Source organism: Alligator mississippiensis, chromosome 1 (genome assembly GCF_030867095.1).
Source record: "Alligator mississippiensis isolate rAllMis1 chromosome 1, rAllMis1, whole genome shotgun sequence".
NCBI lineage: Eukaryota > Metazoa > Chordata > Crocodylia > Alligatoridae > Alligator > Alligator mississippiensis.
Window position 1 is genome coordinate 133139639 of NC_081824.1, and position 14212 is coordinate 133153850.

The window sequence follows — 14212 nt, forward strand, 5'->3', positions numbered from 1 at the left end:
AACCCATTATCCCTGGATCAAGCCTAGTAACTTGTGTTCATAGATTCATAGATGTTAGGGTCGGAAGGGACCTCAATAGATCATCGAGTCCAACCCCCTGCATAGGCAGGAAAGAGTGCTGGGTCTAGATGACCCCAGCTAGATGCTTATCTAACCTCCTCTTGAAGACCCCTAGGGTAGGGGAGAGCACCACCCCCCTTGGGAGCCCGTTCCAGACCTTGGCCACTCGAACTGTGAAGAAGTTCTTCCTAATGTCCAATCTAAATCTGCTCTCTGCTAGCTTGTGGCCATTATTTCTTGTAACCCCCGGGGGCGCCTTGGTGAATAAAACCTCACCAATTCCCTTCTGTGCCCCCGTGATGAACTTATACGCAGCCACAAGGTCGCCTCTCAACCTTCTCTTGCGGAGGCTGAAAAGGTCCAGTTTCTCTAGTCTCTCCTCATAGGGCTTGGCCTGCAAGCCCTTAACCAAACGAGTGGCCCTTCTCTGGACCCTCACCAGGTTATCTGCATCCCTCTTGAAGTGCGGCGCCCAGAATTGCATGCAGTACTCCAACTGCGGTCTGACCAGCACCCGATAGAGGGGAAGTATCACCTCCTTGGACCTATTCGTCATGCATCTGCTGATGCACGATAAAGTGCCATTGGCTTTTCTGATGGCTTCGTCACACTGCCGGCTCATGTTCATCTTGGAGTCCACTGGGACTCAAAGATCCCTTTCCACTTCCGTGCCACCCAGCAGGTCATTCCCTAGGCAGTAGATGTGCCGGACATTTTTCCTCCCTAGGTGCAGCACTTTGCATTTCTCCTTGTTGAACTGCATTCTGTTGTTCTCTGCCCACTTGTCCAACCTGTCCAGGTCTGCCTGTAGTTGTTCCCTGCCCTCCGGCGTGTCCACTTCTCCCCATAGCTTTGTGTCATCTGCAAACTTGGACAGAGTACATTTCACTCCCTCGTCCAAGTTGCTGATGAAGACATTGAAGAGTATCGGTCTAAGGACCAAGCCCTGCGGGACCCCACTGCCCACACCCTTCCAGGTCGAAACCGACCCATCCACCACGACTCTCTGGGTGCGGCCCTCCAGCCAATTCTCCACCCACCAGACTGTGTAGTCTTCCAAGTCACAGCCTCTTAACTTGTTCACTAGTATGGGGTGGGATACCGTATCGAAGGCCTTCCTGAAGTCTAAGTATACGACATCCACCCCTCCTCCTGTGTCCAGGCGTTTCGTAACCTGGTCATAAAAAGAGACTAGATTAGTCAGGCACGATCTGCCTGCTATGAACCCGTGCTGGTTTCCCCTCAGCATAATTTGTCCTGCTGGGCTCTCGCAAATGTGAGCCTTGATAATTTTTTCAAAGATTTTGCCAAGGATGGAGGTGAGACTGACTGGCCTATAGTTGCCCGGGTCCTCCTTCCTCCCCTTCTTGAAGATGGGGACCACATTGGCCCTTTTCCAGTCCTCCAGGACTTGGCCCGTGCACCACGAGCATTCAAATATTCCTGCCAGTGGCTCTGCAATGATGTCGGCCAGTGCCTTCAGCACCCTCGGATGGAGCTCATCCGGGCCTGCCGACTTAAAAGCATCCAGTTCTTCCAAGTGATTCTGCACCATCTCAGGGTCTATCATCTCTAAGCATGTTCTCATGCTTATTGCTGTCAAGCCATGGCCTTAAACCTGGGGCCAGCACAGCCACTCAATTCAGCCTGCCACCCTACAGCTGACCGCCCAGATTGGCAAGGCCGGCCTGAAGTTTGCATCAGGACCTAGCCCTCCTTCCACTGCTTGTCACCGGAGTGGCCAGTCAGGGTCAGGTGACCCTCCACTTCCCCCATATAAGCTCCTGAGTGGAAACAAGAAACATCTGGGCAACAGGGTTCAATCTGACCCTATGCTGCTTTGCTGTTCCCTACAGCTTTCTCTCCGCCTCTGCTCTTTAATTTCCAGGCTTCTTGCCTTGGCTTCTTCCCTAAATGCTGCTATCAGACTGACCTCCTGGCTTCCTGACCTGGCTTGTCCTTGGATTCTGCTCATTCCTTCTGACCCTGGTCAACACTTCAGTCCCTGAGTGGCCCTAGGCCTGGCCACCTATAACCTAGTGTGACCATGGCCTACTTTCTTAATTTAAATCTTATGTGGTAAATAGGAAGGAATTCCCAATGGCACCCTCAGGAAACAAGTAACCAGGACTTCTGGGTCAGTTCAGCATATTGAAGTGAATTTCTGAATGCTTTCAAAACAGCAAATTGGTTTTTTCCCCTCAAAAATGTGTCAAAGTCAATATATTTATGATGTATGAAGTTATTTTGCTCAGGTGAATCAAGGTAGAAAAAGTGTAGAATAAAAATGGAAATCTCAGGAAAAAGTTTAAAGCAGAAGACTGTTAATCATGGCCTATGTACAGAGTGGATAAAAGGATCGCTTCCAATTTCCATTGTGCATCAGCTGTTATCTACCCTAAGTATGGTGAAAAATAACTAAATGCCAATTTAAGGAATGTCTATTTTATGTAAGTGAATCCAGTAGATAATAGATAATATGTCTGAATATAGATTATATGACTGAAGTTTGATAAGTTACTTGGCTCTCAGATCTGATCTCAAAGCCTACCCTTTTGGACTTCCTTTTGACATATCTGACCCAAAGATCAAGAAGCAGAACCCATTGCTTTGTGGTCTTGAGACTGCTACCTAGTACTTCATATTCAATACCATGCATTCATGGATCCGCAGGGAAGTATCAACAAGACACACTCCAACAAAACATGGACATTCAGAGGAAGAGTTTAGGAGTCCCTAGTTTAAGTATGTTAAGTAGATGTTTAAAAAGCCAATAAGAGAATTTGTGGTGATAAAAAAATACCTAGCGCTTACAGTGTGTTACATCTGAAGTGCTTCACAAGCCTTTTGTTATGTTAGAGAAGGAGCAAAAGAAACCAGTAGCTGTAGTTTTGCTATTACAAAATAAAGGTTGGATGACTAAGAAAAGAAAGGCACTGACCTGAACCTTGACAATGAAATGATTTTTGTTGTTTCAAATGAATTGATGCATTCACAACCTGTTTACTATCTTATAACTTTGCACTTGTTTTCATTTCTGACTACCAGCAAAGCACAGATATATCACAGAAGTGACTCAGTATTTTGCCCAAAAGAGAAGACTTAGCAAGCATAATTTTTTAGTCTGAAGCAATATCAGTCATAACAGAAAACTCTGACAACTTATGATATAGTGCTGTATCATTCCGATACATTTGTTTTGGGTCACCCAGTAAAAATATGCAGCGAGCACATATTACTCATTTTCCGAGGAAAATAGAACTATAAAATAGTTGAGTTGAAAAGGACCTGAACCCCCGGAGTCAAACCATTCCAGTCAGGTACTTGTCTAACCTGCTCTTTCATTCAGAAATTCACAATTCTTTCTTTGGGGTATATTGCTAAGCCAATTGGAGTTCACATTGATGACAAAAACGATGAAAACCTTGGGTCTCACTAGAACTTCTATACGCATCTTTTCCAACTCATTTATACTGATGAACTGAGATCACATCAAATATTTTAATTCAGACCCCCCAGTCCTTAGGAATCATTATAAAACACTACATCACAGATGATCTTCTCTGCCCCTGTCCTTCAAGATAAACTTGTTCTCTCTGATTTATACACAATAGGCCATATATAGGCAATTGCAGCACTCATCCAAACTAAGTCAGAAATTAATGCTTTTTAAAAAGGTCTCATTTTCTCTCAATAGCTGCAGGAGAACTATGATTTAATAGCAACTGTGAGACAGTAAACACACTTTTCCATTACTCTGTATGAAACCGTGACACACTTTTCCATTCCTCTGCCTTCTTTAGCTAGATGCTTCTTAAACCAAGATTGACATGAAGAACCAATCCCACTGATCTTTTACAAAGCACTCTTCAGCCAAAAATCTCCTACCATGTTATAAGCCTTGGTTTGTTAGGCTTCACAGTACCCCTAAAAATGTATATCAGATTTACACCTGAAAAAAAAAGCAGGCCCAAGGAGATTATATGACTTTTCTAGCCTTACAAAACAAGGGGGTAGAAAAAAGAGAGCAGAATTAAATGTGGCTAAAAAACCCCCAGAAATAACTCTGAACATAAATATTCTATGACTCCTATTCTTTCCCTTATTTTTGTTTACCAGCTATAACAGCAGGACTCCAAAGTCTATTTTCTGTGGTAATAGTAGACAGAGAACCTGTTATTAAGAAGTAGCATAAGACTCAAAACCTCTTTGTTCACTTCAAAAAGAACCTTTCCAAAACTGGACATGGAAGGAGGCATGTCCAGTTAACTGTTCAAAGAACAACTTATCAACATATGTTGCCAGATTCTCTCCTTATGTAGCACTTCACCCCAATTCATTTGTTGGTTTTTTACAGGTATAATCCATACCTTTTGTGTAACTACAGCAGGGAAAAGAAGCCACTGCATACTGGAGAATCTGCACAGATAAGCTAAACCAGCAGGTAAAGAAGTCAGCTCTGAAAAAGCAAGAACTACTTGGGATCCAGATCCCATTTAACCAGCTCCTTCATACAGAGCTACTCCTGCCAACATACAATGAGTTTGCAGTACAAGGTGTCCAGTTCTGCCCCATCTTTAAATCACATATATGTGCCGGATCTTCAAATCCTACTGGCCAAATTGAAACCAAGGTGACACCACAAGGAATCATCCACCAGAAGAATTTCTTGCCTGAGGCATTAACCTCAGATGATCAAAAAACTCCTCAGGAAGAGCTCTGCAAAGAGGATGTTATTGCTGCAGTGGAAGAAACCTACATAAATATAAATAAATACTCCCATTCTTTTGCAGTAACATCTCCGTTTTTCTGCTTCCTTGTGTTGTTGTCATCACAATCAGACACTCTGACACAACAATTGCCAAAAGAAATAAAAGTGATAAGGACTAGCCGTTAAAAGTGTCTAGCCACCCTAGGGAAGGGAGGAAAAAACCTCTGGATATACAGCACGTAGCCAGACACTTGTTTATAGTCTTGACTACCTAGTGTTTCCTTCTCTCTCTCTCTCCGTGTTAGGAGTTCTGATTCCTCTATCTCTGTATGTGAAACAGGCAACAATCTTGACATACCGTCTCTGCAAAGCAGATGTAAATGGAATCAACTTCATATTTAAAGTGAGACAAGGTTCTTTGGGTGAATCTGATATCTTTTATTAGACCAAATTAAATAGTTGGGGAAAAAAATTAAAGTGAGAAATCTATAGTTCTTTACAAAAGACTTTGCCCTCCCTCAGGTTATACATTACACTCATTCCTGTGATACCTGAATTGTTTTCAAAATGCAGAGCAGGAGTTTAAATTTTGAAGTTTGGCAGGTCTTGCAGGGTTTGAACAATTTCCCAGATCTGAGCATTTAGCCATATGCTGCTATCATTGCATTAAATATTCTATTCCAATGGTTTCCTGAGTAAAAGGGAACTAGATTATGTGCCAAGATATTTCTTTCTTCTCAAGACAGAAGCTGAGATAACAAGTTTGCATGGGCCTGAATGTTTTAGGGCCAGAATAGTCAAAAAATTAATAATTTCTCAGCTGCAAAGGTTCAGGTTATGAACCAGGGTATGGGGCCTTCAAGCATGAGAAGGAAGAAAAGTTACATCTTACCTCCCATTTCTAAGATGCTAATCTTAGTACAAGAATCAATACTGATTACACTAATGCCCTTCAAGTCATGATACTATTGTTATTCCATTGATTATAGCAAGATCTTTACCTATTGCTGCCTGTTCTAAATAGTGTATATTTACATTTATTTTTCCAGGCCTTTCCTTCATTCAGAATGTCCCTTAAAGGGTTCATGCACATACATGCCTGTCAGCTAGTTGGAGTGGGGCAGCTCCTGCTTCAGGAGCCCTGGAACCAGAACTGCATTCATTATGATACACTCATCTCAAACTGAATCCCTAGGGTACATTAGCCTCCATTTCAATCTCAAATTTTCTAGCTAAAACACTGTGTAATTTACATGCTACCAAGATTTTACTTAATTTTCAGAAGCTGATGCAATGAAATACATTCACCCCCACACCTGTTAAGTAAAGTGGAGAAAAATACATGGACGCTATATAATTTGATGGCTCAGCATCAGGTTATGATGCACACAAGCAAACACTGAAGTTACACAGTTTCCATAGTGACTATCTCATTGAAGTTATCTATTTTTGGAGTCCCATCATAGATCATCAATAGAAAGGTCTTAGACTGCAAGTGCTCTGCAATTTGTGACAGCTGCCAGCTACATAGTGAGGGAGGGGAAAGTGTTACTTTTTCTCTTAAATAGTTCTGGACATTTTAAACCAGTGCACCAATAGGATTTTTTTAGCTTCACAAATAAATTATGCCAAACCATTCCTAGATTTTATTTTCATCTATTTGCACTGGTTGGCATCATTGTATCAGTATAAGGTGTGATCCTACAAATGTATAGTCCTACATTCTAAATTCTTCCATTTTTTATTTTGCACACTAAATCTCTGACCTGATAGTGATAAAAGTAGTTGTTAAATTAACATTATAATTGCCATGTGTATATTACTCTGATACTGTATAATGATTATTGAGACTATCCCTTTCCTGCATTTATTGAGGGATCACATTATTTGAAAATCAGTCAAAACAAGTTTCAAAACAATTACAATTTTCATTTGGGGCCTGAGTTGATGCAAAAGAACATCCCCACGTCCCCATTTTCTAATTTCTCTCTGTGACTAAAAGTTCCTCAGCTAAAACTTTTGAGAATCCTCATATTTCAATATTCTTTTCCTAATATTTCATAAAGGACATTGCTCAGACCTTAGTCCTAAAAAAGCATTACTCAAAAGGAAAAAAAAAAGCCCTGCATCTCCATAGTCACAGTGGTAATAAATGCAATATTTTGAATATTTAATTAGTCCTTGATTCACAACTCACTGTTGTGACATCATTGTGGCTATCACATGCTAAGCATATGCTTAAATGTCTCCCTGATTTAAAGCCTATATTCTGTTCCTTTTATTAGGAAAAGCCTTCAAAGAAGTCAACAGTGAATAAACAGTAAAACCAAATGTAAACTTGTGTCTTAAGATATCACATTTCCACCTTTTCTGGCGCATGACTTCTTGCTTAACATCTGGTTGTGATGACATTGGATTTCATAGCCATTCTGATTCCCCATGTGAGGTATGGAATAAAACATTTTTGCAAATGCAGCCCCCTGAAAGAAGTAATGGTACTGATGTACGGGAAGTCAAGAGGAGTTTTGCCTATTTTAAGGTTTTATATCAGAGCAACCATCATGATCTCAAAAAAAGATTTGAGGTAAGATTTAAGGAGCCCAGATAGATTAGATAGATTTTCAAGGAAATATATAAACATTAACAAATAAATTACATGCCACTGACAAGTTGTCCAGTAAATAATACAAAAGAGGAAACAGCAATGAAGGATTCACTTTGGGAAAGACTGTCAAAAACAGACTACTGTCTGATTTGCTCACCTTTGGCTAGTGTCTTCATTCCTACCAGATCTGGCACAGTTAAGCAAGTTGTGCCTTCACCTAGCAAAGTGTTGTGAGATCCAGTATCAGACTTGATCTGCTGGCTTTCAACTGATTCACTACAGTTCATCTGTGGCTGTTCACCAGTGTGATTCTGAACAGAGAAAGTTAAGGGCTGATCAACCTCTTCAGTGGCAGGAGAGCTGTTAACTATGTCAAGCCAGGACTGCCTTTCTGGATAAGTCACTTTAGACACCAAGGAAGAAGAGGTTTCTTGTGACTTCACGGTGCTTTCCAGGGAGGAAAGAGAACAGGATGCTTCACTAGACAGTGAGGAGGCCACAGAAGGCTGTTGCTGAACCTGTTTTCAAGAAACAAAAAATTGAGGAATAAATAAATAATCACCCAGCCTTTCCTCTCATATGATATGCAGCAAGAGAAACAGGATGCCAAAAATTATATAGTTTTGCTTAACATTACCCAAAAGGAGTGTACTTTCACAGATCAGCCCCATATACACTTTCATACATGCAAAAACTCACATGTACTAATGGCAAATTAAGAATATGGCTTTCAAACCACTTCAGGCCTCTTCTCTAATCATAGACCTCCTTCTCTGGTTACAGCTACCAGTTGCTTTTCACTGGGATGACAGCAGCAGCGTAAATCCCCAGGTAGATGTGCCAATCCATGGTTTGCACTAGGGTTACATGAATTTCAAGTACAGGCAAACTTCACTAATACAGAGCTTATATTTTAAGTACGCCTGGTGTCTCTCTCAGTATATTTCAGTGCTCTCTCTGTTCCAGACATTACAAGTACCAGCCTTGCATATGTTTTAATCCTCATCTATCATAGGTATTTGTGCTAGTTCAGATACACTGGTTCAAACTCAAGGTACTATCTTAGGTCAGATGTGTGTTAATCAATTAAATAAAGAGTTAGGGAATGAAAAGTTGTGAAGGCTACAGAAGACAAAGTTATTTAGGTATGTCAATTCTAGACAGGAGTGCGAGGAAAGTTAGGAGGAATTAGCCAAATTGTGTGAATGGACAAGTAAAGGTAAGTCGTAAAAAATATTGAAGTAATTTACATAGTACAGGGAAGGGAACAAATGGAGGAACTTGTGTCCATTACATTTCTTGTAAGGTTCACGGTTATAATTTAACTGCATTAGCTCAGGAAAGGAACCTGAGCATCACTGTAGACAGCTCAATAACTAGTTCTCCTCAACACGCATCTAGAATCTAAAAAGCATAGATGCTAAACTGCATAAAGAATGGGGATGATAAACCAATAGTGCAGCCTCATCTAGGATTCTCTATGAGCATGTAAAAATTGTGACCAGAGATTGAAAAAATGGATTTTTAAAAAGATGTTTAAGAGGAGCTCTGAAAATGCATGAAGTTACAAATGGTATTGAAAAGGGGCCAGATTTCAAATGTATTTAAACCTCTGAAGATGAAGGTAAGCTCCCTGGCCCTAGTTACAGTACATATTTATATTACTGCAACTACCCTCATAGTTGGCCTCTCACAAGAAGCTGACACACCTAGTTGCATCATCAAGGGTCTAAATACCTTTGAAAAACTGAGCCAAGGTAGCTCATAAGTTTTGTTCTCCCTGCATCATAACACATGAACAAAGGGACATTCAACAAAAATGAAAAGGTACACTTTCCAAACTGATAAAAGGAAAATACTTTTTTCTGCACAATACATGATTAGAACATGGAATTGCCTCAGCATATTATTCAGACCTAGAATTTAGCAAGACTCAAAAAGGGACTGGATGATTGATATTATTTTCTTAAAACAACGATATGCCAGAATTGCAATAGATAACAAAAAAACTATTAAAAGGCATATAAAAAATGCTGCTGCAGGACTTAAAACAATGTCTATTAGAAATTAGGCTTATTTCTCATATGCCTGTAGTATGTGGTACCCTTCATTTGCCTAGAAATACAAGTAGGAATAATACACGTTCTTGTGAAAAATCTGATACAGCACCCACCTCCCTCCTGCTTTCTCACCTATTGTATTCTAATTGCGTAGTCCACTTTATACTCTGCTCTATACTGTCTTTTCACAGAGTCGGATGAAGTGAACTTGGGTTCACAAAAGTTTATGCTTTATATATCTTAATTAGTTAGTCTATAAAGGAACTAGGCTTATTTCTCATATGCCTGTAGTATGTGGCTGCCTGCTCTCTCATATTAGCGACTGTCAAGGTCAGAGTATTGGACTTGATAGGCCGCAGTTCAGATCCATCACACCAGGTTCTATATTCTTAAGATGTATGTAGAAGAGATATTTTAATGAATAAAAGAGGACATCAAAACTGAGAGCACCAAAAATGACTCAAGTTCTGTTGCTAGGGAAACCTACTTGCTAGGCAAAGGCAAAAATAAGCTTACCCTTAAAATAAAAGGCCACTCTACTGTACATTGATAATCTATACATTAACAACATATTTTTAAACCAAGTGTGACAACATTTTGGATTATGCTACACACATTTCTGCAGTTCAGTGCTGCTATAACATATACTACCTCCTTCAAAAATGAAAAAAAAAAAATCAAGTACTACTTTCTCCTGTTTAGTTATTAATCACTGCAGAAAACATGGAGTGTTTAGATCAGACCACGGGTCACTGGTTGCCTGGAGCACACGCTGCATTCTTGCAACTGCAGAAAAGGTATATTTTAAAAGCACTCTCTCCTGACCCGACTGTTAACAGAATGAGATTATGTACATTGTGATTATGCCCACTACAGTACAGATTTCAGACACTCATTTTCTTAAGGAAAGCTTTACAGCTGTATCATGAAAGCAAAAGGCAAGGAAATAATGTCACAACATGAATCAATTAGGACTAGAAGCCCCATCACATAGAAAACTGCCAATCAGCAGATAAGGCTTGTTCCCCTATTCCCCAGAACTCAAAACAATGAGACAACCTGGCAAGTATTTGTATAGCAAAACAGTACATCTAAAATATAAAAGGTCAGGCTCGTCAGATATTAAATTTATTAATTCAAATGCTTAGTCAGGAATGTAAGTAGGGCAGGACAGCCAGAGCAGCTGCCCCAGGTCCTGACCTGGCAGAGGAAGAACTAAGGGGCACAGAAAAAAGCTGCTCCTGCTGCAGCCACACACAGCTGGAGGTCACCACTGCCTCCATAGCTAGGGACAGACCTTACACATAAATTGGTTTAAGTGATCAGAAACTGGTTTCCACCTGTACCTGAACAGATGTTCAGTGCACATAAACAAGTTTTAAAATGGCTGAAAACAGTTTGAGATAAACCTGGTTGAATGTAGTATCAGATTTAACTGATTTGAGTCAAACCCATTTATGCAATGTCTGCCCCAGACCCCTTGCTGGTTTAAGTTAAATCAGTCCCCCAGCATCCCGGCATGCTCTCTGGGCTGGGTGGGGCTCTCTGCTCCACAGCACAGTTTGGCCCCTCCCCTGTCCTTGCTGGCTGAGATTTGCAGTTCCAAAAGAGATTTGCAGGCACCGCAGGGTCTGCAGTGTGTTGCAGCTGCCACATTACTATGCGTCTTTGCTTCACATTCAGGAAAGGAAGGTGCCAGATGTTACCTATGTTTTCTGCCATTAGCTCATGTAGAAGAATTATATATATAAGGGCTTAGTCTGTCTGTCTGCCTGTGTGTCTATCTGTACATAATGCTTTTGGCCAACTGCATATGCACTGCTGAGAGGGCAGGCAGCAATTGGCTGCATGGAGCCCCAACTTTGTGCTGCTGCTGGGCAAGTTTGTGGTGGTAGCAAATACATGCTGATTGCCTGAACAGTGGGGCTTCCCCCCACCACCCTGTCTCCCTGCCTGAGGGCAAAGGGGGGGAAATCACAGTGCCCACCTCACTGCCCAGCCCCAATGCCCCCCAGAACAGCCAGCAGGGAGAGGGAGGTGGTAGGCAGGGAGGGAGGCAGGCAGACATGGGCCAGGCGAATGCAGACTGAGGGAGAGGGGGTGGCACGGGGCCAGATGTGGAGCAGCAGGAGGTGGAACATGGCCTGATGCACAGTGGCAGTGCAGGAACGGGAGTGGGGCATGACATGGAGTGGGGCCTGATGTGGAGTGAAGGGGAAGGGGGGGTTGGGTAGCATGGGTCTGGATGTGGAGCAGTAGGAGGGGTGGAGTGGGGGGGCAAGGGAGGGAGGGTTGGCACAGGACCAAACACAAAGTGATGCGGGGGGCAGGGTCTGATATGGAGTGGTGATGGAGGGGAGTGTGGCCAGACGCGAAGCAGCGGGGGGCTGGGAGGGGTGAGGCCATGGGGCCGGATGCAGGGCTCAGTTTTCACCCACCCCTACCCTCCACCATTCTTGATGGGCAATTTGCTAATGACAAAAATAAATGTAAAGGAAATTTTTGTTTTTATTTACCATTACAAAATGTTTGCAAGTAGGGGAGGATCTAAGCGGAGCACCCCCCTTTGATACCTGCTCTACCTACATTTTTAAACCAAACATCTTAGATAGGCAGTAGCAGTTCTTTTCAAACTGCACTGAGGCTATCAATTGACTTCATGGTTTATAATAATCTAGCTGGTTCCTGTTAGTTTTTCTTCAGTCCATAGGTATTAATGACCCTCTCTGCTTGTTAATGATCTTAATATTCCACTCTTCAAACTAGGCAGACAAGGTTCTTTGGGTAGATGTGATCTTTTTTATTAGACCAACTAAATACTTGGAAAAATTGTTCTTTGCAAGTTTTCAGACACAAACACCCATCTTGTAAGGGTGGGTTTTTTTGTAAGAGGGGGTTTTTGTGCCTGAAAGCTTGCAAAGAACAATTTTTCCAACTATTTAGTTGCTCCAATAAAAGATATCACATCTACCCAAAAAAACCTTGTCTGCCTATGTCCTCAAACCAACATGGCTACAACCAACAACTCTTCAAACTATCCTTTTTTCTGCAATTTTTCTGTCTGTTAGCCATTCCTGGTAATGTCTTTCTTCTCTTTCACAGCCCTGAAGACTATTTTTAGTTCACAATAAAAATCTTAACTCAGGGGTGGTAATATTAACTTAGGTGTAGAAATGAATGGGTGAAGAACTGGTGGCACTGTCAAGATGCTTGAAGACTTGATTTTGTTTTACAAATTTGAATAAGAGATATACATTTAAAAGAGATGTACATTTAACTATAATGACTACAGGACTAATGCAACAATACTTTTTGATTATTCTGATAACTTTCTGCCTCATTTGTTGTGCTTTTTAAACTTAATATATAATTTAGCAAATTAGTCAACATTCTAATAAAGTTATATTTGTTTTTTCTTTGATCTTGAACTGAATAATGTAGTGCTAAACCCAAAATTTATTAGTAAAGCTTCTAATTTCTCTTTAACTGGGGAAAAATACATGTTGTGTTATATGGGATGATGCACCCACATCATTGACACCCCCCTTTTCAAAATCATAGATCTACCGATAGTTGGGAATGAATGAGAAACCACCAGATTTTTCTTTTTCTTATGATGTTTAGTATTTACCAAAGTTACCTGTCCACCAATGGAAGGGACGGTGTGGTCAGGCAAGAATGCTGAGAGAGGGGCCTGACACCTGGGAGCAGTTCCCTCTCCTCTCTACAGAGCCAGGCCGAGACTAAGCACTTAACTAAATACAAATTTATTACTACAATAAATAAATATGAATAAGAAACATTAAATATTTACAGTAAAATTAGTATGTGACACCATATACAATAACCTGCAAACAAACATATTATACCACTTTGAGGGACTGCAAAATATAAACGGGGTGATTCACAGCATATGCAATAATTAACCCCCCTGCACAGACTAAGCATTAACACTTTAGAACAGGTAAGTCAAGGCACCAACACAATAAACACATATCAGCATCAATTTAGATAACCCAGGTAAATTGAGGTAGCAATACCATAGACATACACAGGCAACAATACAGGTATGTTCTGATAATAGGCAATAAACACATAAAGGTAATGAAGACAGATAAACCCACAGAAACTCCTTTAAGGAATACCCATAACTATATTAACTTCTACAGTATGAAACAACAACAATCACAACATAAGGGGGCACACTCAGCACCTCACAGGGTGCTCCTTAGAGACCCTCCCTTTTAAGGCCCTGGGATGTGGACACGCCCCCCCCCACAAAGGAGGGTAGAGGCAGCAGACCCTCCTCTCCCAAGCCCACCTCCCCTGTGAAACCTGCTTCCCCAGCAACTCACGCTCCCACTCTGAAGCAGCCACAGCTCATCCCCTGGTAGCCAGTCCCACGAGGGCTTCTCTCCAGTGGTGCCTCCAGCTCCTCTCTATGTCCTGGTGCCCCACACTGGGCATCCCAGGCACTCCTACACAAGCTGAGCCCTTACTGGTTCTGGTTCCCTGGAATCACACTGAGGATCTCTCCCTTTCCCGACCCTGCTCTTTTAGTTTAATGCAGAGCCACACTGTGGGGTTTGGGTTACTCAGCCTAGAGCCGGGGCTAATTTGAGCAGCTTCGAGCTGCTACCAGGGCCAGCTCTCCATGTACCAACCTGCACATAGGGTAGGACCCGAGCAACCTTGAACTGCTCCCAAGGCTGGCTCTCCATGCGCTGATCCATGCATTGCCTACCCAGCTGCTTGCTGGGTTCACAGGCTCAAGCC

General features: G+C 41.7%; 1 protein-coding gene across 3 annotated transcripts in view; it reads right to left on the minus strand.

The window, feature by feature from the left end:
- The window catches only part of IPCEF1 (interaction protein for cytohesin exchange factors 1), a 126631-nt gene that overhangs the window by 16506 nt on the left and 95913 nt on the right, over positions 1–14212 (minus strand). For all 3 annotated transcript variants that reach the window (XM_059714218.1, XM_059714211.1, XM_019479797.2), the window contains one exon: positions 7534–7894. In XM_059714218.1, coding sequence (XP_059570201.1) covers positions 7534–7894 — 361 coding nt within the window. The remainder of the gene's footprint in view (positions 1–7533; positions 7895–14212) is intronic.